This window comes from Gekko japonicus, unplaced genomic scaffold (assembly GCF_001447785.1).
Source record: "Gekko japonicus isolate JY-2015 unplaced genomic scaffold, Gekko_japonicus_V1.1 scaffold386, whole genome shotgun sequence".
Taxonomy (NCBI): domain Eukaryota; kingdom Metazoa; phylum Chordata; class Lepidosauria; order Squamata; family Gekkonidae; genus Gekko; species Gekko japonicus.
The window spans coordinates 330,803-355,695 of NW_015163100.1; the positions used below are offsets into that span (position 1 = coordinate 330,803).

Here is a 24,893-nt window from a genome sequence, read left to right on the forward strand (position 1 = left end):
TCCGGCAGCCATGCGGTAGTTCGCTCCAGTCCGGGGCAAACAGCCCCCCCTCCCCCCCCCCCCCGTGATATCCAGCCCGTGTGACCGGGGCCCTGGTGTACTTATGTGAGGCCAGTGACACTTTTTGACAATTCCATGCTTGTCCTGGATGACAGGATGCTGCTCTTGTACACCCCCCAGTAGACGCAAGATTCAAGAGACGAACCCCAGACTGACTCCGAACACCCCAGCAAGCTACAGCTCTCTGTGTATTTGAACGCGCCCTTGACACAGGTGCATCCCACACGACACTTTGATATGCAGACACCCCACTTTTGAGGCACAACTTTGATGGGAAACTACCTTCAGGGGAGCAAATGCCGCACAATATTTGAGAGAAGCACAACAGCCGTTACACTTTCAAGTCAACTCCAGCCTAAGTGTCCCCCCACCCCACCCCCCTTGCTGGAATTTGCATTCAGAGGCATGCCTCACGAACGACTTTTTGAATATTGGGTATGCGTGTGCGTGTCAGACTTAATTCTCAGAGAATGTTCTCCACAAAGCTTACATCAGTCAAAAAAGAACTGAGTGGGAAGGGGCGCATCCCAGCCCTCGAGGTGCCTTCACAAGGCAAAACATCTCGGGGTGGGGGTGGGGGGTGAGAGTAGCGTGAACACCAGCCTCCAGGTTTCCACTCCAGGAAGTTCCAGATGTGTGTTGTGCTGCACTGAAGCAGAGCACATGTCTGTGCCTGCATGTCTGTTCCTGCATAGACAGTGTGCGTGTGCGTGTCTGTGTGTTCAAAACCCTATTTTATTCCAAATCAATGTACTTGGTTTCCCAGAGCACAGTATAGTCTTGCTTATAACTATGTAATAGCTTTGAGATCCAAGTCCGTCTACTGAGAACACATGAAGAAAACAGAATACTAGTTCATGCAAGACTATTACTAGAAACTCACAGCTCCCTCTGACAAAAATCCCCTTGTTTGCTGGGAGGGGAAAAAATGCCCAGCAACCGCTGCCTGCATCGCTCATAAGATTGTGGCAGGCGGCTCAGAGCGCTAGCACAGTCACAAGACTATGCCGTCACTGTGTGCACGGCTCTCCTTCCTCTTTCCTGGTTCCTCTCCAGTATGAGCATGACAGGCACATTTTTTTTTTTAAAAAAAAAGATGTTTACCTCAATTGATTTTCTGTATTTACTTGTTCCTACAGCTTTCTGCAGCTTTCTCACTCAGAAGGAAAGTATTAAAGTGGTGTCTTCCAATAATCAGGCCTTGGTTTAGTACCTAGCACCATAGAACATAAGACAAGCCCTGCTGGAATAAACCAAATTCTTCTTAGTTCAGTACCCTGTTTCTTACAGATGTCTCCGAGTTCCCTCTCCCCACTTTTTCTACACTATGCATAATTTTATAAGCCTCTATTACGTCACCCCCCCCAAAAAAAGGCTCTTTAGCCTTTCCTCAAATGAAGACTGCCCCCCATGTACATGGTATTCCAAATGCAGTTCACAGATTAATTCAAGAGCATTACAAATACTGGCCATTTTACTTTTCTCACTGGTGCCACACACTGAAGCGACACTGTCATCGAGCTATGCACCCCTCCCAAAATCTCTTTCCTTCTCAGCCTCCACCAGTTCAGAATCCATCAGCATGTATTTAAAGTCAATAATTTCTGTTGTTCCAGTGTGCATCACGTTACACTTAATTCTCTTGACCCTTATTTGCCAAGCTGCTTCCCCGCACAGCAGATTTGGAGCTCTTTCCTGTCCACTTCCTGGTCACTTCGTTGCTCGCTCGGGTCCTGGATCATGTACAAACAGCTGCGTGCAGGGGTAGTTTCGTAGAAAAAGAGCTAGGGGAACTCATTAGCATAACTCATTAGCATATGCCACACCCCCTGACATCAGGGGCCCGGCGGTGGACCTGCAAGGCCGGCGGGAGTGTGAGGAAGCCCTGCGAAGGCCCTCCCTGGCCCCAGGCAGGCAGGGGTAGGGAGAGGCGGGGAGGAAGCAACTTACCCTTCTTCTTTTCCTGCCTCCTCCTGGCTGAATGAGGGCCGGAAGCGGGGCGGCTGGAAGCAAGGGGCGGGGCTTCATTGTGTGCCCTGCCCCCTCGCACCTCACCCGGGGGAACTGCGATCCCCCGCGATCCCCCCCGAAATGACCTCTGGCTGCGTGGATTTTTAATATAGCCCCTCTGCTTTCCGCCATTTCCCTCTCACCATTGTGAGAACTATCCACTTCCTCCGACCCCCCAGCTTCTTGCTTGACTATTCTGCAAGAGGAGGGGCAAACTTTGCACTATGAATTCAGGGGCATCTGACGAGGGACTTCATTAAAATGCTTTGGAAATCCAGGAATATTTATTTAGTGCATTTTGAGAGCACCCACGGGCCCTGCCCCACCCCCTAGGCAGAGAGAGGATGACTGGCTCAAGGTCTCCCCGGCCTACCACACTGGACCAATCCTTACCCACCACACAGAACTCCAAAGGGCTGGGCAAGCAAGACTTCTGTTTGCAGGCACCATGTGCTGCGTCCTCAGAAGGGCGTGCTCTTCTGCATGCTTATTGGTCTGTCCTTAATGACGCTCTCTGCCAATTTATCTGGGACAGACAAAGCTGCAATCTTTTCTAGAATTCTTGCCATCTTGGAACAGACTATCCTCATATATCGATTATAGGGATTGTATTGATTGATTGATTGATTGTATGGTATTTTGTTATGGTTTTAGCCTAATTTAACTTTCTGTTGTTTTTACCTTGTTGTAAACTGCCCTGAGCCCTGCCTGCAGGGAAGGGCAGTCTAAAAGTCTAAATAAATAAATAAATAAATAAATAAAATCTGGCTAATGGGCTTGTAATTTCCTTGCTGAATCCTGGGTCTCTTAAGAAATAAAACATACTGCTTTCCAATTTTTGGGGAGTACAGAGGCTGACTTTGGCAATGTGTTACATATCTTTGGGAGATCAGCAATTTCATGTATGAGTTAAGAATCACTGGGTGTATTGTACGTTAATCAGACTCAGTGACGTTATATTTTAATTTGTCCATTAGCCAGACAATAGCATCATTGTTTGATTTAGTTCTTCAGACATGGCTCTCCCAAAATAGCAGTTCTGGGGTAAGAAGTTGGCCAACATCTACAGTGAAACCTGATGCAAATAATTCACTTTGCACCTTCACAGTTTCCATATTCTCCACTGGCTATCCTTGTAAACCTGTGTCATGTAGTAGTCCAATAGCCTCCCTGGCTGGTCCCCTGCTTCTGATGTATATACCAATTTCTAAAATTCAGAATAGGGAAACATATTAGGAGGTCCTATGTAGTAGGACCCAGGTGTCTGTTTCAGGCAAGTCCTCTGAAACCGAGCTCTGCGTGACATGGAGCTCTTACTTCAGAACAACAGTCAACCTCCACTTGCCTGGTGAGGTCAAACTAGGAATTAACTACTAATATTTAAAAAGAGGGGCATGCTGTTAACAGCCTAGAGTAGAAAAAAGAGCTTTTCCTCACTGCAGAAGGTATTAAGGTGCCAGAACATACTTGGAAGAGCCAAAATAAACACACTACCATTTTGTTTGGCTTCTCCGCATGGAAATACTTATCTTATTTTTCTGACTTGTGAACTCTTTGGAAAGAGCTGCAGGTGTCAAGGAGGTAGACTGCAGATACTGGTGCTGGGGTGGGCAGAAACGTGCGTGTTAAATAAAAGTTCATAATCACAGTTTATTCCGCTTCCATGTTTGAGGAATGGGGTGGGGGGAGAATTAGCAAGACTGGCAGAGTGCAGTGGAAGAACTCCAGAGAGCTGTGAAGGGGGCCCTCTTACTAGTTTCTCAGCCACTGCCCACATTTCTAATCCTATCTCGGCAACCCAACATATCAGGAACTTCATTACCAAGCTCCACAGTGGCACTACAGATTTAGAACAAAACAACTGGTACCTTCCTGCCCAAAGAGAGCTTCATTAAAATGGGCACTAATAAGGCCCTATCAAGGACGGAGGGCAAGACACACACAGCACTTTGTTCCAGCTTTGGCTGATACAGCAACTACAGCTATTCCTTGAAAAGTAAGTGATGCATGTTCTGATCACACCCAGGTTAGATTACTGTAATGTGCTTTATGTGGGGCTGCCCTTGAAAACTGTTTGGAAACTTCTGCTGGTTCAACGTGTAGCAACCAGGTTGTTGTTGACGGATCCCATCCCTCCTGTCCTGAAAGATCTGCCCTTGCAGCCCTCAACTAGATAGCCCAGGCTAGCCCGATCCCGTCAGATCACAGAAGCTAAGTAGGGTCAGCCTTGGCTAGTATTTGGAAGGGAGACCTCTAAGGAATACCAGGGTCGTCTCGTGACACAGAGCCAGACAGTGGGAAACCACCTCTGAAACATCTCTTGCCTTAGAAACAAGTCTAGCTCGCCACCCAGTGGTGCATAACGCTAAAAGAGCTTGAACGTCTCACTGCCAGACAATCTTGGGGTATGCTGGCTATGCTACACACACTGCCATACGATAATTATTCATTATTATTGCCTTTGCAGCCCTTCTGTTTCTGAGCACGATTCAAAGTGCCGGTTCTTTGACCTTAAACAGCTTGTGGCCGGAGTATTTAAAGGAATGCTTCCTCCCATACGGTCCAATTTGCCAACTAAGATGATTCCTTCCAAGTCCTGGTCTCTGTGTGCCAACCCACCTTGCAGAGGTAAGGCAGACGACAGCCAGGGGGTGTCGCTGGTGCTGGCGGTGGAGGAAAGTGCCGTCAAGCCGCAGCTGACTTAGAGTGACCCCACAGGGTTCGGAGGCAAAAAAATTGTTCAGAGGTGGTTTGCCATTGCCTGCTTCTGCATCATGACCCTGGTATTCCTTGGAGGCCGGCCCTGCTTAGCTTCCAAGATTTGGTGAGATCAGCCTAGCCGGGGCCTTCCAGACCAGGACAGCCAGAGAGAGGGGCTTCCCAGTGTTAGCACGTGGCTTTTGGGATGCCCTCCCTGCCATGAAACTTGCCTTGGGTCTAGCTGACAGTTTTCTAGATTCCAGACAGCACATTTCTCTTTCCTCAAGCTGTTAATTGAAACACTCCATATCTCTTAACTGATTGACGGTCAAAACCTGAGAACTGTTTTACAGCTAAAAATTTAGGCTGCCTAATGCTGTTTTTATACTGACATTTTCAGGGCGGCTCTTTTAATAATTTTATTGGATTTGCTTGGAAGCCACCCTGAGCAGGTGCCTGGAGAAGACAGATAATTTTTCTAAATAAACGAATATAATGTTTATAGCCTGGGAACAGAGTCTGCACCATTTCCTTCTTCAAAAACATGGCAAGATAGAGCCCGCAGTTTTTTAAAGTGCACAGGCATATGCCCATTTTCCAGGATAAAAGCAAGAGTCCCCGTTAAACCCTTGAAACTGGGATTTCGTAAACAATAAGCACTTGTGCAAAAAGCTCCATGCTGAGAATCCCAGAATGCCAACAACAACGGGTCAATTGTGCAGAATATACACACCAAACATGACAATCCCAGCATTGTTTATTATCTGAAAACAGATTTCAGCGGGAGAAAAATCCTGGTGTCCTTTGTCTCTCCTGAAAAGAACGCTTCCATTTTCTGAACTCGTCCTGAATCCCAAACTGGCTATGTTCCTTTTTTTTTGGCTCATAATTTTAAGAAACAGCAATTACAACTGGTCAAAACAAGTTTAGTACACTTATTCCAACAGGATGCCAAGGCAAGATAATTAGTCAGTAACACACATGGTCTGAACAGCCTAATCAATTGTGACCAGAACTGGTGTCCGGTACTGCAGCCACACATAGGAAGCAGCTTTGCAGTGAGTCAGATCAAGCTGGGATTGTCAACTCCGACCGGCAGCAGCTCTCCACGGTCTCAGGTCACCAAGGTCTTTCACATCACCTGCTACCTGCTCTCTTCAACTGGGGCTACTGGGGATTGCAAAGCAGGTGCTCTATAGCATTGCCACACCGCCAGCCGAGGCCCCCAAGAACGGCTCATTCAGGAAAGGTAACTCCACAGTCCGGTCACTGCTTGCAGACCCAGCAGTTTAGCAAATGCTATTCCTGGAACAGCCTCCGTGGCAGAGCACTTCTCACATGCCTCCCCCCCCAGGCCAGTGAACCCACGACAGCGAGAGGCTTGCAGAGTGTTGACAAACACAAGATAAATTAAAAGTGGCGCGCCCAGAAGTGTGTACACAGCAATCCCTGAAAGCAAAGGTCTAATGAACAACTGCCTTTCCCCTTAGTCACTGTTTCAGCTCAGAGCAGAAAAGTTAACTAGAGAGCAATGATACACTGGCACAGCCTCCTTTAGCCAGTTAACTGGGCTCCCAAGACGGTCCCCTTGTGAACAAGAGACCATGCACTTCTTTACAGGTTGGGGAGACCAAGGCTTGGCCATCAAAGATCCCCTCTTGGGTCTTTGCTAAAGCCAATCTGCACTGCTGCACATGGTAGGGGAGTAACAGTGCTCTGGGACCCCACCGCTAGCACATTTATTTATTTATTTATTTATATGGCTACAGAGAAAAGTGGTCATACTTATATGAAGATTTCATACACCCTGTGTTTTGTAATGTATACTCAAAAGTGCAGACTGTACAAACACTTGTACATGTAGCAAAACAGACATGTGTACAATCTTCACACACAACAGCCCGTTTTCCGTCCTACATCCATATATGAAGCAACCTTCGGCAATTGATCCTCAGTAGTGCATGCGTGCACACATAAGCCAACAGGAGCAATAAAACAAAGACTGACACCACTGTGCCAAAAGATTGATTCCCTTTCTGACCTTCTGGTATACTTTCCTCACACGAAGCATTCACTGCACATGAAACTGGCATTTCCTCTTTGCTATTTCCTGCAATCAGCATTTCTGAATTTCAGCCTCATATACCACGGAACAGTTCCTGTCAGGCCCCTCCGCGGCATTCTGCAGCCATGCCTCCATGCCCATGCCTTCTTGTGTGATATCTGGCAACTCTCCCGGAAAACATTCCATTCTAGCACATTCGTCTTCTCAGACAGTCTTAGATTTTGTTTTTTTAAACTTGCTCCATTCCAAAGGCTCAGGATGGATATTACCCTTACAAATCGCGGCAGTGAGGAATTCCGCGGTGATGCAAACCTATACAGCTAAACAAGCCTCGAGCCAAGAGGGAAGGCAGGGTATAAATATTTTAATAAATAATAAGGTTGTCACCATGAGAGGAATAGTCCCAGGCTAGCCTGAGCGCATCAGACCTCGGAGGCTAAGCAGGGTCGGTGGCCCTGACTAATATTGTTGATGGCCGGCCGCCAAGGAACACCAGGGTTGTGTTGCAGAGGCAGGCAATGGCAAACCACCCCTGAACGTGCGTGCCTCGACTTGAAAACCTCAAGGGGTCACCATACGTTCGCTGTGACTCAACAGCACTTTCTACCACCACACTGTGAGGCAGTTGTGACTTCGTGGCACACTACTACTACTACTACTACTACTACTACTACTACTACTACTACTTCTTCTTCTGACACAAAAGGTTCTGCCCAACTGACACCTGGTCCAAAAATTAGGGGCAGGGAGAAGAATGAGCTCCTGTGACCGGCTGCCTTTGCCTTATTCTTCTTGCCACTTCACGGCCTTCTCGCCCTCAACCGTGCTAAGGGCAGTGATGGAGAACATCTCTGTCCTCTTGCAAAGGTACCCCCACCGGAGATCAGGGCGCTGCGAGACCTGTTCCAGTTCGGCAGGGCCTGCAAAACGGAGCTGTTCCGCCAGGCCCTCCGGATGATTCGGCCTCTCCCTTGCTGAACCTTTTTAATCTGTAGGCTGCCCATATGAATAAGGTCTTTACTGTTCCTTGGTTCACGGCCTAGCTGCTTCCAGCTATTTAGGACTGTGGAACGGCATGAATTTTTTTGCAGTTCCTGCCTTTTTAATTGTTTTTTAATTATTTATTTGTTATACTTTTTAATGGTTTTGTAACTTAACTGTTGTGACCTGCCCTGAGCTCGCTTGCGGGGAGGGTGGGACATAAATCCAAATAAATAAATAAATAAATAAATAAATAAGAGAACATAAGAGACGCCAATGTTGGATCAGGCTAAAGGCCCATCCAGTCCAACACTCTGTGTCACACAGTGGCCAGAAATACCAGGTGCCATCAGGAGGTCCAGCAGTGCACTAGAAGCCCTCCCACTGTTGGCCGAACCCCTCCCACTGTTTCCCCCCCCCCCCCAAGCACCAAGAAGACAGAGCATCACTTGCCCCAGAGCCCCTATCAATACCTTGTGGCTAATAGCCACTGATGGACCTCTGCTCCATATGCTTATCTAATTCCCTTTTGAAGCCGTAATAGGGAGGGTTTGTTTGTTTGCTTGCTTTCATTTGGCTTATATCCCGCCCTTCCTGCAAGCGGGCTCAGGGTGGGTAACAACAATAGAACAACATCAATTTAAAACGTATCATATCAAGAATAGCAGCTAAAACATTTTCATTTTGTATCCCCCAAATGGTAAAATAAAAAAATATATATATTTTTAAAGAATAGTAGTTAAAACAGGAATATAAATCTAGCTGCCAACAATTCATAAGTCCTGCCACGTTAAAACAAACAGCAGAGAGCCGGCCAGCTGGCCGAAGGTGTGATGTTAACTCTTCCACATGGCCAGATTTCAACAGGAAGGTTCTCAGCAGGGGAGGCCAAAATAATTGGGGGCCCACGCCTCAGCCAAACCTCTGGTGGAACAGGCCCTGCAAAACCGTAACAAGTCCCGCGGGGCCCTGATTTCAGATGGGAGCATGTTCCAGCAGGCCAGGGCCAGCCCAGAAAAAGCCCTGGCCAAAACTAAGTGAATGTCCTTCGGGCTGGGGACAACCAGTAAACGATGGTCTGCCAAGCGCAAGGTTCTCCAGGGCACGTATGGGGAGAGACTGTCCTAGGAAATGCTGGTCCCAGGCTGCATAGGGCTTTGAAACTCAGCACCAACACTTTGAAATGGATCCGGTACTCAATTGGTAGCTGGTACTTAATTGGTGCAGAACTGGCTGAATGTGCGCCCACACCGACTTCGCAGTCAGCAGGTGCGCCACCACATTTTGCATTAGCTGGAATTTCCAGGTCAATTTCAAGGGTAAGCTTGTGTAAAGCGAGTTACAGTAATCTAGCCTGGAAGTGACTATTGCACACGTCACTGTAGCCAAGTCCCGGGGGGGGGGGGGGGGGCGTGAGGTAGGGAACCAGTTGCTTGATCTGCCAAAGAGGATAAATGGCCAACCTAGCAATTGGGGTGACCTGGGCGTCCAGAGAAAGCGAGACACCCAGGATCACCCCTAAGCGCCTTAGCCTCGGCACCAGGACCAGTGGGGCCCCATTCAAGGCCGGGAGGCTGATTCCCGCTCCTAAACACACACACCCCGCTGAGGTATAGGATCTCTCACAAGCAGCGGTTTCATGGGGAAGTGAAGGCCAGGTTCAGGGGCTGCAGGAGCCAGCTAAAGAACAAAAGTCGGTTAAAAGGAAAAACAAAGAGAAACCTATGATGAATGAAGCGAAGGAGGCACCTTCTATCAGGGAATGTCCAAAGTGTCACCGTGAAATAAATCTCTGACTGAAATCCAACATAATCTGGTAATAAATCCTGTACTAGGCAGTTACCCTGCACCAAACACAGAGATCTGAAAGTGCATGTCTGCTGAGCCACTGTCTCCCTACAAAACAAGAGCAATTGCTGAAGAAAGACAAGCATGAGAAAGATACACTACCTTTTTCCCAGTTTGTTTCTCCACCATGTCGTTGCTGAGAGAGAAATCTTCAGATTGTGGTGTTTTAGAACACCCGCCCTTGGGCATCGTTCTGCCTTCCTTACTTGGCCTTCATTTATGCTGCCATTGCTTCATCATCAACTGTCTGTAACGAGAGGAAAACACACAGATCATCGGCTAGAATCCCACAAAAAAGGCAATACAAGTGGCTATTTGAACAAACTCAGTTGTTTTACTTGCATCCCAAGAACCCGTGTGCTCATGGCCAAAACAAAGAAGCAAAAAACGAGAAGGAAAGCAGGCCTTGGCCCATGGAGAAGTTTGAAGAGTCAAGAGTCACACCACTGGAAGCCCACGCTTCCATGCATGCAGGAGTCAGACAACAGTCCCTACCTTCAGCTGGGGGAACACCTGTGCATAAGGGATCTTGTACATACGGGGGCTCCCAAGGTGCCCCCCCCGGAGTGTTCTATATCCTCCAAGGGGTTCCTGTAGCTATCTACCTCTGCCAGACCTTGTTTTCTTGCCCGTGTGGTTGATGCAATTAAACGGAATTCTCCGGATGGTCACAAGACTTATCACGTAAAGCAATGGGTGGTGAGCTGTGATCTGCCCTAAGAAATACGCCTCTTATTCAGGGCTGTTTCCAGGAGAAAGCAGAGATGGGTAAACCAGAGCGTTCCCGGCACAGTTTCTACAGCAGTCTTCCCCATTCAGTTCACTGCTGCCTTTGTACCTGAGTCTAGGTAAGGCACAATTCAGAAGCAGAGTGACAAAGCTCTGTTGCCCATGCCATGAGTTGCTTAGTTACAGGGTTGAAAAGACAACTGACATCTGCAATACACTGTTTGTAGCATGTGCTGGAACAGATCGGCAACAGGGTATGCAGCCATCTTTTTTTTTATTACTTTCAGAGAACACAACACCACCTAAGGTGAGGCAAAACCCATCAGTTCACCTGGATGGACCAGTAAATCAATTGCAACTAACTGAAAGGTCTTAACTCGGTTATGAAGAAGCAGGGTTGGAAAGGCCACTGAGGAAATTTTTTTTCCTCTGCTGACTGCCGCTGGAGGAGAGAAACACTCTTGTGTCCAGTAACTTGCCTACACCGCACCCCCCCCCCCCCCACAACCCAACAATGGGAGGAAATAGTCCAGGAACAGGGAGACTCCGGATTCCACAGTCAACTGAGGATGCGGAGAGACAATGAAAACCAAAAGCCTCACCATTCCCTTCCAAAGATCTGCAAGGTTTATAGCTTAAGTGAAGTTGTGATACCCGGGAGTGGAGGGGGAGGGGGTGGCCGTTAGGGGCTTGGATGAAGTGGAATGGGAAGCTGCGATTTTTACCATGTTTGTCAGACAGAAGAAGGGCACAAGTCTGGTCTGCTTTCTACCCAATACTTTGCACAAGCAATGGCTGCACCACGGCTCCACAAAAAATTCTTTGTTTTGAACCTGCTCGAATGGCCTCAGTGTGAAGCATTAAAAATGTTTTACATGCTTCCACTCTAGCCTGCAGCCTGTAAAGTTCAACAAGCCCAACGCCATGTTTGTGTGCGAAGCTGAGACGGAGGAGGGCAAGGCGGCACACGGCTGTATCCCTTCCTCCCCAGTTCAGAAGGGATAAAGATAGCCATGCTGAGGACACACGGAGAAGCATGACCGCTGTAAACTCACCTACTTCCATATGAGCCTTGCCCAGATGCTGCCAGTCAGAGCAGGCAATACTGGCTTTGACGTACCAAGGGTCTGACTCGGTATAAGGCGGTTTCGTGTATTCACGAAGCTGCCTGATACCGAACCACACTATAGGTCCACGTAGCCCAGTACTGTCTATCCCAACTGGCAACAGATCTCCTGGGCATATCACCTAACCCTAACCCAATGTCTGGTACCCAAGACACTTTATTTGGAGTTGGCAGAAACGGAACCTGGCACCTATGGCATGCAAAGGAAGTGCTCCGCTGCAGGGCCATGGCCTCTCCCTCAAGCACCCACCAACCAAGTCCTCTTGGCGTGTAAACCATGCTGAGTTAAGTTGCACTCTGTGCCAGACATCCACGGTAAGATGTAAAAACAAACAGGGGTGACACTCCCCTTACAGCAAAGGTGGGCAACAGACTTTCAATCCAATTTAGACGTTTCCCCTTACCTCCCTATTTTCCAGGGCTTGGCTTAACTACATGGTTTATTTTTTTAAGTGAAAAAACTACCAATTAAGCTAAGCAAGCCAGGTAAAACCGCAATGCCAGCTAAGGCCAGCCCACTCAAGAAGATGTTATAGTGATCCAGAAGCCATTCAGACCCAAGTTGCTAAGTTTTGGAGAGCGGGGCAGCTGGTGGCCACGCCTCCTGAAGAAGGGACTAGACTGCTTACATTCAACAGGAAAGGTCCAGAGGAGAGTCTTAGGCTTTGGGGAGAAGGTGATGACAAGTTTGCAAGCTACTTCTCAGAAAAAAGAGGGATCCACACAGGCAGGAAAACAGCAATAGCTGCTGCATAGCCAGGGAGGTTGGATCTGGTAACTCCCCTTCCGCAAAGGGAGGTGGAAGACTCCTCAGGCAGTGGAGGAGAGCGACTGGATCCAACCCAATATAATTTTACTATCAAAAGATTTTGGACAAATGTCTTTTTCATGGGAAATCACCTATATGAAGGCAGCAGACAACAAGACCAGCTCGCCCTCACAACAGCCCTGGCCAAGGATAACTTCTATTGAGGCGTCTCTGAAGTGAAGGCAACGGACCAGCTCAGGCCCATGTTGGAAGTGAGAACCGGTTGTGGAGGTCCCACCCCCCACCCGTCAGGCCGACCTCCATACCAGGAGGGACGGAAAGCACCTGGAGCAGTCCCTGTCAGGTACTGAAGGTTAATTAATTAATTAATTAATTATTTCAATTTATAGCCCACCCTCCCCACAGCGCGGGCTCAGGGTGGCTCAACATAGTGATGATACGATAGTGGCGCCTCCTACTCAAAGGCCTGGTGGAAGAGCTCCATCTTACAGGCCCTGCGGAACTGCACAAGGTCCCGCAGGGCCCGGATCTCCTCCGGGAGTTCGTTCCACCAGGAAGGAGCCGCCACCGAAAAAGCTCTGGCCCTGGTAGCCGCCAGCCTGGCCTCCATCAGGAGATGTTGCGTTAACCAAGAGCTTGTACAGCACTGCAGCTCAAGACTGATCAATGAGTCTCATCCATGGCCTTAGTGAGCTCTCAGTCCAGCATCTGCGACATGGGGATTATAATAATGACCTACCTGACAGGGTTGTCGTAAGGACTGCCACAAGATTAAATACGTAAAGCCCTCTATGCACTCAGTACTAATTCTAAGAATGATTGTGTAAATGTGAAGTCTTACGAACTCCTATGTATATGGCTACTCTATGGACAACCTATAAGACTCTTGTGGAGTGGTTGAGCTTGTGGACTGTAATCTGGGAGAACCGGGTTTGATTCCCCACTCCTCCACTTGCACCTGCTGGGTGACCTTGGGCAAGCCATAGTTCTGGCAGAGCTGTTCTTGAAAAAGAGCCGTTTCTGTCAGAGCTCTCTCAGCCCCACCTACCTCACAGGGTGTCTGTTGTGGGGAGGGGAAGGGAAAGGAGTTTCTAAGCTGCCCTGAGACTCCTTTGGCTAGTGAAGGGTGGGGTATAAATACAATCTCTTCTTCTTCTTCTTCTTAACAGACAGAACCTCAAGGGAGAGCAGGATTTCACTGTATGCACCATGGTCTGAAACACCAGCTGCTGTGTCAGGTGCAGGCTGCGGTCCACGTACAGCTGCTCCTCACTTGACGTCACCAGCTGAAGCAACACTGGAAGTTTTTGCAACCACCTTCCCTTGATACATGGAACAACCAGGAAAGGGACTGATGGCTTTCTCCTTCCTGTGTAACTCACAGATACAAGAGCAGCCAAGCCAAACTACAGTTCAAGGACTACAATACAATCTCCTACCTATGCCAAGCATCTCTCAAAGATCACTCTTCAAATCCCAATTCTAACCCCAAAGGAGAACCCATTCACCCCCTTCACAACCAGTGTGTCATTAATCTTCACCTTTATAAACTTAGTGCCAACCTAGGAAGAGTTCCCAAACACCAACAAGGATTGTGGGAAGTGTGGGAAGAGAGTCACAACAGGTTGGAACACGCTCCCTATGAAGAAAGGTTAAAGCCCTTGGGGCTCTTTAGCTTGGAGAAATGATGGCTGAGGGGTGACATGATTGAGGTTTATAAGATTATGCATGGGATACAGCAGGTCAAGAAAGAAGTCCTTTTCTCCCTTTCTCACAATACAAGAACTCGTGGGCACTCCATGAAATTGCTGAGCGGTCGGGTTAGCCAAAGAGTGATTAACAGATGAAATTCACTGCCACAGGAGGTGGCAGTGGCTACAAGCATGGGTGGCTTCAAGAGGGAATTAGATAAGCATATGGAGCAGAGGTCCATCAGTGGCCAATAGCCACAAGGTATAGAGAGGAACTCTAGGGCAAGTGATGCTCTGTATTCTTGGTGCTTGGGGGGAGGGCAACAGTGGGAGGGTTCCTAGTGTCCTGGCCCCACTGGTGGACCTCCTGATGGCACCTGGTATCTTTGGCCATTCTGTGACACAGAGTGTTGGCCTGGATGGGCCATTGGCCTGATCCAACATTGGCTTCTCTTATGTTCTTAACACTGGCACCCTTGCATAGAAACAATCACATGGGGATAAGACAAGCACTTAAGAAAATATCCCAAATAATTTGGCCTTAACTGATGCCAAGTTTGTTGCAGCACACACAGGACATTTGCAGGCATGCAGGTTCACGCAAAAGCAGCAGGTGGGAAACGGGGGTCAGGGCAATCTCTCCTCCAGCAGGCCCAGTGAGGGGGGCTATCCAAAGAGAGTCCAGGAGAGCCATTTGACCATGCACGTCGTTCAGTTATTCTTGAAGAAATCTGCTTGTTCTGGATGTCACGTGGCCCTTTGTAACCAGGGTACCTACCTACTTTACGGAGAGCTTTGAAAACCTGTTTCGCTGAGAGAAAGCCAGACGGATGCCAGATTAATTCCGCACCCCTTCTGTTCACGGAGCTGACTCATTACACTTGGAAAGCTGGCTGCCTCTTCGTGTAAACAGAGCACTGGCCTATTTAGCAGCTTGGAGGGAGTATTATATTTGCACAACAATTACCAGCCGGGCCTGCAATCCCGATTTTGTTTTGCAGCACATTGTTAAGGAGCTGGGGGTTGGGGGAGCCGGGAAGACACAAATGCCCATTTTGTACCAACTGCACTCCTGCGAAGAGACGTGCGGCTCCATGTTACACGAGACCCGGTAGGAATCCCTCCTAACCTGACAATCGGACAAGCTACTGTTATCCAAACTTTGCTTCCTGGGCTGGGAGATTGTCCTCAACATTTGTTTTGTTAACAGTCAATTGTGGGCCTCAAACCAATGAACTCATGTCTGTCATAAAACAGGGAAGTGGGACACCCAAGCAGACTCTGCCGCATAATATCTCTGCCCCAACGTTTCTCTGGAACAACAAGAGAAGCTGCTTACATACATGGCCAGCAGCCAAACATGTGAGGGTTGGCCTCTTATCAGGCCATGCACGAATACATGCGTCCCAGCTGCTTGAACCTGAAATGGTAGCGCTTTCCGTTTACATTTCTAGAAGTGGATTCAATGAGGTCCTCCATCCAATGCTCCCTCTAAACCATGGAGTCCTGTGAGCAAAAATTCTACTTTGTGAGCCAACGATTTGGCTGCTGCATAAATTAGTTTGCTCTGGAGCCCTCCTTCCTTAGCTAAGACAAAAATGTATGAGCAGGAGGCTAAAAAACTGTGAGCTAGCTCACACTAACTCATCTTAGAGGGAACACTGCCACCACCCAACCAGGGGAAAAGGCTGAGCAGGCACAGTGAGGGAGGACCAGCAGCCCTGGGAACTGCAGCGGACTGCTGGTTCGTGGCTCCCGCCCAGGGTCAGCTGACACAGGCAAAGCTAGACTCAGGCTGGTTGCTCTGTTGGCTGAAGCAGCCGAAGAAAGTCTGAGTCCAGTGGGACCTGTAAGACTAACCAAGTTTTATTCTGGGAATAAGCTTTCGTGTGCATGCACACAAAAGCTTCTACCCAGAATAAAACTTGGGTGGTTTTTTTTCCCCTTTCCTTTTTTTTTTTTTTTTGTCTTCAATGTTTATTTTAATTTTTTCACTGTACAAAGCAAGCCCATTACTTTCTAAACAGCTTATACAGAAAATCTCCCAGTATTTCATATCTTCTCCCTTAATTGTTTCGTTATTTGTCCTCTTTCAACTTTTGTAGCCACATATACACTTTATCCCAATTCTTATCAAACTCTTTTTCACTTTTACCTTGAATAATAAATGTTAATTTCTTTAATTCAGCAACTTCCAAAATTTTACTTATAAACTCCTCTTTCGTTGGAATATTTTCATTTTTCCAATATCTCACAAATAATATTCTAGCGGCCACCAACATATGCATAATTAAATAAGCTTCCGATTTCTTATATATCTCAGGTAGTATACTTAACAGAAAAAATTCTGGCTTTAATTGTATTTCTACTTCTAAAATCCCTTCTATGACCCATTTAATTATATTCCAGTATTTTTTCGCTTTCTTACAAACCCACCAAATATGGAAGAAAGTGCCAATATTAAATTTGCACTTCCAAGATATGGTCTTACTATATTTATTCAATCTATCCTGTGATATATGCCACATATAAAACATCTTAACTGTATTTTCTTTAAAGTTGCTTGTTTTGATATATTTAATATTCCTAGACCACATCTTCATCCATTCCTTTAATTCTATATTACATCCAATATTTTGTGCCCATTTTATCATCTGAGGTTTAACCCATTCGCCTTGCATGTTATACTCCAGCAAAAAACTGTATACTTTTCCTATTACTTTTTCATTATTATTAATCCATATCTGATCTAAATCAGTTGCTTTATTGTAGAAAACTTGGTTGGTCTTAAAGGTCCCACTGGGTTCAAACGTTATTCTCCAGGTAAAGCTAGATGCGGGATTACCATCTAACCTGTCATGTGCACATTAGTTCTGTGTCCCTCTGATTCCTAACCAGCAATAAACACACACACACTTTTTTAAAAAAACCAAGAAGTTGCACAGTACCAACGGAGCCTGTCTATCTGGCCCATCCCCTCAATCCCTTTCCACGAAGCTTCTCCTCCTCTAGAAAGCATCACCGGGCCTGCAGTGAAAGAGCAACTGCTAAAGCAATGCCTGAGCTTAAAAGTGCCATGGACGCAGCTCACCTCTCTTGTTCTCTACAAAAGACCAAACAGCCTGAGGTATCCTGACTCAAGCCCTTCTTGCAGCACAAGCTCATCAGATATGGGAAAAGTGCAGAAAGGGGCAACTAGAATGCTAAAGAGGTTGGAACACTCTCCCTATGAAGACAGGTTAAAGCGTTTGGGGCTCCTTAGCTTGGAGATACGACGGCTGAGGGGTGACATGATTGAGGTTTACAAGATGATGCATGGGATAGAGCAGGAAGAGAAAGAAGTCCTTTTCTCCCTTTCTCACAATACAAGAACTCGTGGGCACTCCATGAAATTGCTGAGCAGTCGGGTTAGAATGGATGAAAGGAAGTCCTTTCTCACCCAAAGAGTGATTAACACATGGAATTCACTGCCACAGGAGGCGGTGGTGGCTACAAGCATGGACGGCTTCAAGAGGGAATTAGATAAGCATATGGAGCAGCGGTCCATCAGTGGCTATGAGCCAGAAGGTATAGGTAGGAACTCTCAGTCTGGGGCAAGTGATGCTCTGTATTCTTGGTGCTTGGGGAGGGGGGCAACAGTGGGAGTTCTGGCCCCACTGCTGGACCTCTTGATGGCCCGTGGTATTTTTGGCCACTGTGTGACAGAGTGTTGGACTGGATGGGCCACTGGCCTGATCCAACACTGGCTTCTCTTACGTTCTTCTGTTATTAGGTGGGAACCCCAGGTGCTCCGTCGCAATTGTGACCCTTCGTTCAACCAGATTTCAGTAGTTAGGCAAGTAAACGGAATCACGGAGGTAGAAAGGCTTGGCAAAAGCCAGGGAAGTTGTGTGTGTGTGTGGGGGGTGTTCCTCTTCTTCTTTACGGCCAAGTTTCGTTCCCCAGTGGAAAATTCTGAAATGTTAGGAAATACTGAAACACCACACACTTAAATGATTTTCCTTTTGGAATGATGAGCCATAGTTTAAGCTAAGGTTTTAAAATACTGTTTCAGTAGCCTTTTGGTTTCCTCAAAAGGTCTTCTACTAAGTATGCAACATCTAGCCCTCTCTTGTCAGCTCTCGGAAGCTACGCAGGGTGTCTGTATAATGCAGACATGCAAATACAATCCTGTTGCCTTCTGCAAATTCTTCCATCTGCAGTATTGGGGGGGGGCGGGGAATGGGTCGGAGTCTGGAAACACACCCAAATCATGAGACATGTGAAAGGATAAAGAAGCTTGTTCCGATTCATACAAATCTTCAGTTCTCTGGGTTTCCTAGATATCAACAGAAGTTAAAAACCAGAAACTACTGACCTCCCAGACACCTTCTGAGTAGAGTAAAACTCTCTGAGAAGACCGAATCCTGAAGGATACGTCAAATAAATTATTTAGTATTTTTTCTTGCCCTCCCTCCAAGGAGCTGAGGATCCTCCTGGTCAATGCTCCCTCTAAGCTGTGGGAGTCTTGTGAGCAAAAATTCTACTTTGTGAGCTACTGGCATTAAAGCTGTGAGCAAGGCTACTGCATAAATTAGTTTGCTCTGGAGCCAGGTCACACTAACTCAGCTTAGAGGGAACACTGCTCCTGGTCCCCATTTTATTCTAACCACCCTGTGAGCCAGGTGAGGCTGAGAGGGTGTGACCGGCCCAAAGTCACCTGCCAAACTTCCAGGCAGAATGGGGAATTTGAACCTGGGTCTTCCAGATCCTAGCCAAAAATTCTAACCACTACACCATGCTGGCACTTAATGACCTCGCATGGGCTTCACATGGCTAATTTTGTAAACAGTTACTATGACCCTGATAGCTGATGAACACACACCACTAAAGAGCTTAACATTACTATGAAGTTAGTTGCTGTAGATTTTCTGGGATGTGTGTCGAAGGCTTTCACGGCTGAAGGTCATTAGTTGCTGTAGATTTTCCGGGATGTGTGGCCGTGGTCTTGGCACTGTAGAACCTGACGTTTCGCCAGTAACTGTGACGGGCACCCTCAGAGGTATAAACACAGAAAGATGGAATACTCTCTGTGTCAAGGTCTGTGTTGACACAGAGAGCACTCCATCTTTCTGTGTGATACCTCTGAGGGTGCCAGTCATAGTTACTGGCGAAACATCAGGTTCTACAATGCCAAGACCACGGCCACACAGCCCGGAAAATCCACAGCAACTAATGACCTCTGGCCGTGAAAGCCTTCGACAACATATTGCTACGAAGCCTAACTCAGTAACCACGGCTATATGGGCAGTCTGTAGTAATGCTGAAGCACTGCTTCCAGAATTTTATTAACCACCGGCCTTTGTCTCCTTTGGTCTGCTGACTTTTAGCAACCTCTACTTTAATAGCTCTTCTACAACCTAGTTAAGGTTCATTTCTTATGTTATCTTTCCTTAGAAACATTAAGGTGCAGGTAAGATAACGCTGGGGAAGGTAGGTGACATGGTGTCGCCCGATCACGTCAGATCTCAGCAGCTAAGCAGGGCTGGAACTTGGATGAGAAACCACCAAGGAAGCCGGCTGTGGAAGGCAATGGCAAACAGTGTTCCCTCTAAGCTGAGTTCATGTGAGCTAGCTCGCAGTTTTTTAGCCTCTGGCTCAAGGCTCACACATTTTTGCCTTGGCTCAGGAAGGAGGGCTCCAGAGCAAACTAAGCTCAGAAAGTAGAATATTTGCTCACGGGACTCCACAGCTTAGAGGGAGCACTGACGACAAACCAACTCTGCTTCTCTCTTGCCTTAAAAGTTGCCATCAGCTGGCTGCGACTTGACAGCACTTACAGACGTATGATAATGCTGACAACCAAGGCTCCCTTCTAAGCCGTGGGACCTTGTGAGCAAAAATTCTACTTTGTGAGCTCCTGGCATTAAAGCTGTGAGTGAGCGATTTGGCTCCTGCATGAATTGGTTTGCTCTGGAGCCCTCCTTCCTGAGCCAAGGCAAAAATGTGTGAGCCTGAGGCTAAAAAACTGTGAGCTGGCTCACACTCACTCAGCTTAGAGGGAACACTGCAATGCTCCCTCTAAGCTGTGGAACCTTGTGAGCAAAAATACTACTTTGTGAGCTCCTGGCATTAAAGTTGTGAGCGAGCGATGTGGCTGCTGCATCAATTGGTTTGCTCTGGAGCCCTCCTTCCTAAGACAACAATGTGTGAGGCAAAGGCTAAAAAACTGTGCGCTAGCTCACAGTCACTCAGCTTAGAAGGAACACTGCTGACAACTGCTGCGGCGTGGCAAAGAAAGTGCAGTTCAAACATTGGCTAGTTGGCCTGACACATTTCAAATAGGCACCCGGTCGTGCTCAGGGAACAGAGATGTCGCACCTGGAGCATGATTTGTTGACAGACTGCGGAGCATGCCGGCCACCTCCCCGGAGACACGCAGGAAAATCGGGTCTGAAGGCAACACGGCCTCTGGAGAACCACTTGAAGGCACCTGAACAGCACTCTGGCAAATGTGACCTGCTATCCATCCCAGGTCCAGACTAATATAGGAAAGCCCAACTGTTCCGCTCATTACAGACAGGAGACCGCAGCTGCCATTTTAAGGCTTTTGTCTTAGCATTTTTAATATACAGAAAAATCCAGCAAGCTGTATCCAGTGTGTTGGCCACCTCCGGAGCCGTACATTCACTCTAGAGGTTCTGCTGACACCAGCCGGAGAAAGTGCAGTTCAAGCGGTTTGTGAGCAGAGCCCTGAAAACGAACTTCTTTGCTGCCTTTTCCTATCGTGGGGGAGCATTCTGTTTACAAGTCGGAAAGCTCTGCCCTCTAGCCCAGCCCTGCCAGGTTTGTGTGGATGTCGGGGAGGGCAAACCAGAATTCTCCCACTATGATGCAACACTCCTACAAGTCAGAGCCAGGAAGGGGAAAAAAAGGAAAGGAGGGAGGGAAAGAATAGTGCAAAGGTAATCCTGCTAACAAACACAATAGCATCAGAACTGCCGCAGCAGGAGGCTGGCCCACATTTAGCACAAAATGAGTCATGACGGAGAATGCTGAATTTCAACGGGCATTTTTTGCTCCTCATTTTAGGGAGACGGGAACGCATATGTCTGGCGGCGGCAAACCACTGAAGTGAAAGCCAGTTTTACCTCCTTCGTACTGACAGGGACCCAGAAATGCAGGCATCCAGGTGCCCAAACTGGCTTTGAGGCTAATGGTTTATTCACACCAAGCAAGTGGCAGCCTGTATCCATCCCTGAACGAATCCTCACAAACTGGCCGTTCGTGGTTCAGCTCAACCTTTCAGATCAAGCGCCGAAAGACGACAAAACCTTTTCTGGTAACGAGAGGCAAGGAAAAGGAGCTTCCCTTTCTCAGTTTAGATGTCAAACGAACTGGAGCAACACTGTAATGGGCACCAGCTTGGTTTACTGCCAGCGTTGTGTTACTTCCTCCCTCTCACCGCACAACATGCCAAGACTGAAGACAGAACACGGCCTAAGCTCAGTTAAGAATCCCAATTTCTGGGATAGCAACAAACCTCACAGCTAGCAATGGTGCCCACGCTCAGACCTCCCCGGTTCATCAGATTCAGGCAGCAACTTCGATCTCAGCACCCTGTGGAAGAGGAGGAAGGGAGGGGTGCACACAGGCCCCAGATCAGCCCCACCCCCCCACCCCCCGTGGGTGTGCAATATTAAGAAACTGGGCACTTCACTGACTACAAACACACCCACCCCGGGTGCAGGTATTTCAAGATACAGAACAGCAACCCAAGTCTGAACCAGACCACTCAGAGTCAGAAGAGAATGTGACCTATTCATTTGCTTCCTGTCATCGACACTGAGATAAAGAGCGAGGAGGCCTGGAAGAAGCAGACCTCCTTTTGTTAGTTTGCCAGTATTGACTCCAGCATTACATCTCTGTATGGGGACAAGGATTTCATGCCTGCAGCACCAGAGAAGAATTCTCTTGCTGAACAGGCTGACACAGGATCTGGGAAGTCTACTCCCAGCGGGGACACGAAGGCCCTGCGCATTCATATGGCCGGCATTCGCACACTCCCAAGACGTCCCTTCCCCAGCATGTGTACCTAGAAAAGGCGGCCTCTTATATTAATCGAGAAGATCAGAAGGCTCACATATCGCCTGAAATGTTCTGAAAGGGAGCCTGGAATCTCAATGAGCTTGTTTCGTCCCCAAGGATGGGCTACCGATCTCTGCCGAGCAGCAGCCGAGCAGAGCCATCCTCATAATGTTTAACTAGGCGATGAGACAGCAAAAAGCCTGCTGGTACTGCTGTGCTTTGGCAAGCGGCGGCGGATTTCAGAGCCTGTGCTGTGGAAACACCCCCCCCCCATTCCATTATCCCTTTTCTCACCAATTCTCCTAAAAAGGCAGCCAGACTAGCACAGTTTACAAACTCCCATTGTTGCTACGCATTCCCCTTCAAGAGCATGTTTGTGGCGTGGGACAAAGGCCACTGCCAAGGCGAGCATTCCACAGTCCCCAGATCACACAGGCCGGAAGCACGACCGGATCAGATGTAACGCAAGGGATCCCTGATCAAATCTATCCGCAAACTTAAAAATAATAATAATTAAAAGTAGTTACAGGGATGGGGGGAAATCTGAATCAGAATTGTGGTGCCAGAAAATAGGGTTTTGTTTTTTTTAACCTTCCCCACCTTCTCATTTTCCCAATTTCACAATACAAGAACTTGTGGGCACTCAATGAAATTGCGGAGCAGTCGGGTTAGAACAGATAAAAGGAAGTACTTCTTCACCCAAAGAGTGATTCACACATGGAATTCACTGCCACAGGAGGTGGCGGCGGCTACAAGCATGGACGGCTTCAAGAGGGAATTGGATAAACATACGGAGCAGAGGTCCATCAGTGGCTATTAGACACAAAGTACAGATAGGAACTCTCGGTCCGGGGCAAGTGATGCTCTGTCTTCTTGGTGCTTGGGGGGGGGGCAACAGTGGGAGGGCCTCTAGTGTCCTAGCCCCACTGCTGGACCTCCTGATGGCACCTGGCATTTTTGGCCACTGTGTGACAGAGTGTTGGACTGGATGGGCCACTGGCCTGATCCCACATTGGCTTCTCTTATGTTCTTATGTTAACCCCTCTGACCACATTATTAGCCTTGGTAGGTAAGGAAGACAGTCTCCTCCACCACCACCAAAGGTCATGGGGGGGGGGAGGAACGCTGTACAGGAAACAGCACAAGGGGAAAGAATTAACCCCCTTACTACATCCAAATCACTCCCCCAACATACAGACACGAATGTTTTAAAATAAAATTATAGATCTGAGAGATCTCATTATGGATCTCCCATATTTAGTTTTGGGTCCCCCCCCCCAACTTTTAAGACTCTCACAGCATCTCCGAATTATTGTATCCAAGAGTTGATATCAGAATATTAAAGTGCAACCTTCGAAACATTTATCCAGCTTCTTTCCAAAGACTGAAGGCGGCTCACAAATATAAAGCTGCCTGAGCGCCACAATAAAACAGCAGAGGCCATCCCACCGTGGAGTCAACATTTCGCCAGCCTAGCCAAAACCCAGGGCTTCACAAGCACCGGGCTCTGCATTCCTAGCCTGTACACGGGGTCAAGGGATCTCAGTCTCACAGCCTGTTCCGAGATGATGGCGCAAGTCTGCCGCTCATGAAACTGGGCACAATGTAGGCCAGGGGTGTCAAACTCATTTGTTGTGAGGGCTGGATCTGACATAAATGTCACTTTGCCCAGCCGGGCCATGTGCACCATAAAATGTAACGTCAGGTACCGGAGATATAAACTTTATAAAGGACAGCAACTGGTAGGCTCCGAGATGGTGTGTCCTCACCGCAAGGCTCCATGGGCTGGGAGTAGGGTGCAGAGGAACCCCCACATGGGCGGACTGGAGAGCCAGCGGTGCAGCACTGGGCAGACGCTCCCATGCCCCAACAGAGAATTTTCTGCACACACCTCCCACGTGCAGATGCTGATCCCTGTGACTGTCCGGGACAGCATCCCCAGAGCTGCAGGCTGAGTGGAAAGGCATGAATGTGGCTGCACCAGCTCCCAACTTACCAGTCCCTGAAGTGAAGGGGTTCTGCTTGACTGCTGCAGATGAGGTTGCCCCGCTGTGCCGAAGCCACAATTGGAGTGGTTCTGCACCCCCACCCCCGAGCAGCCTCCTGCTCCTTCCCCTGCACCAGTTGCTTGCGGGCTCATAGCAGCCCTGGATGGGCCGGTTCCGGCCCTCGGGCCTTATATGTTTGACATGCCTGGTGCAGGCCAATTCTCTCAGTCTCTCTCTCCACCTCTACATATCTGAAGCATGAGATGCTTGGTCTTCCTTTACTACTCTGGCCAGATCACTCAAGCGAAACAGTTAATAACAAAGTGCAGGTTCACAGCAATGGCGCTGTTGTGCTACCACACATTCTAGGAACTACATTAGTAAAGCATGAAAAATCCTCCCAAGTGCAATCCAAATGGCTTAGCCAATAAAGAGCACAGCGTAATAGATAAATCCTAACTCCTCCCCATAATCAACAGACAAGAACCTCTTGACTTCCCCTATCTACTCTAGGTTTACAACAAGGGCTTGGATGTTCTTCATGTTCTCCTTCCCCCTAGCATGCCCCAAACTAAATAAGGAGGCAAACTGAACTTAAATAACGAACATATATAGCCTCCCTCATTGAAGGCAGTGCACTGGACCATGTAACTTATCCAAGGCCTCAGATGGAGGTCTTTCCCAAGATCCTTTTAACCAGAGAAGCCAGGGAGTGGGCCCTGGAACCTTGTATATGCAAACTATGAGCACCACTACTGAGCTATGGATCCTCCCCCAAAACAATTAAGAACCCTGAAAGCCTCCCCTCTTTCCAGTACCCATCCACCGCCAAAAATGGCAGTTTCAGAAAACGTTTCTT

The 24,893-nt window shown here is 47.9% G+C and overlaps 1 protein-coding gene across 3 annotated transcripts in view; it reads right to left on the reverse strand.

The window, feature by feature from the left end:
• The window catches only part of ANKRD11 (ankyrin repeat domain 11), a 211,701-nt gene that overhangs the window by 72,765 nt on the left and 114,043 nt on the right, over nt 1-24,893 (reverse strand). For all 3 annotated transcript variants that reach the window (XM_015406704.1, XM_015406702.1, XM_015406703.1), the window contains exon 2: nt 9,767-9,911. In XM_015406704.1, coding sequence (XP_015262190.1) covers nt 9,767-9,853 — 87 coding nt within the window. In that variant the 5' untranslated portion in view covers nt 9,854-9,911. The remainder of the gene's footprint in view (nt 1-9,766; nt 9,912-24,893) is intronic.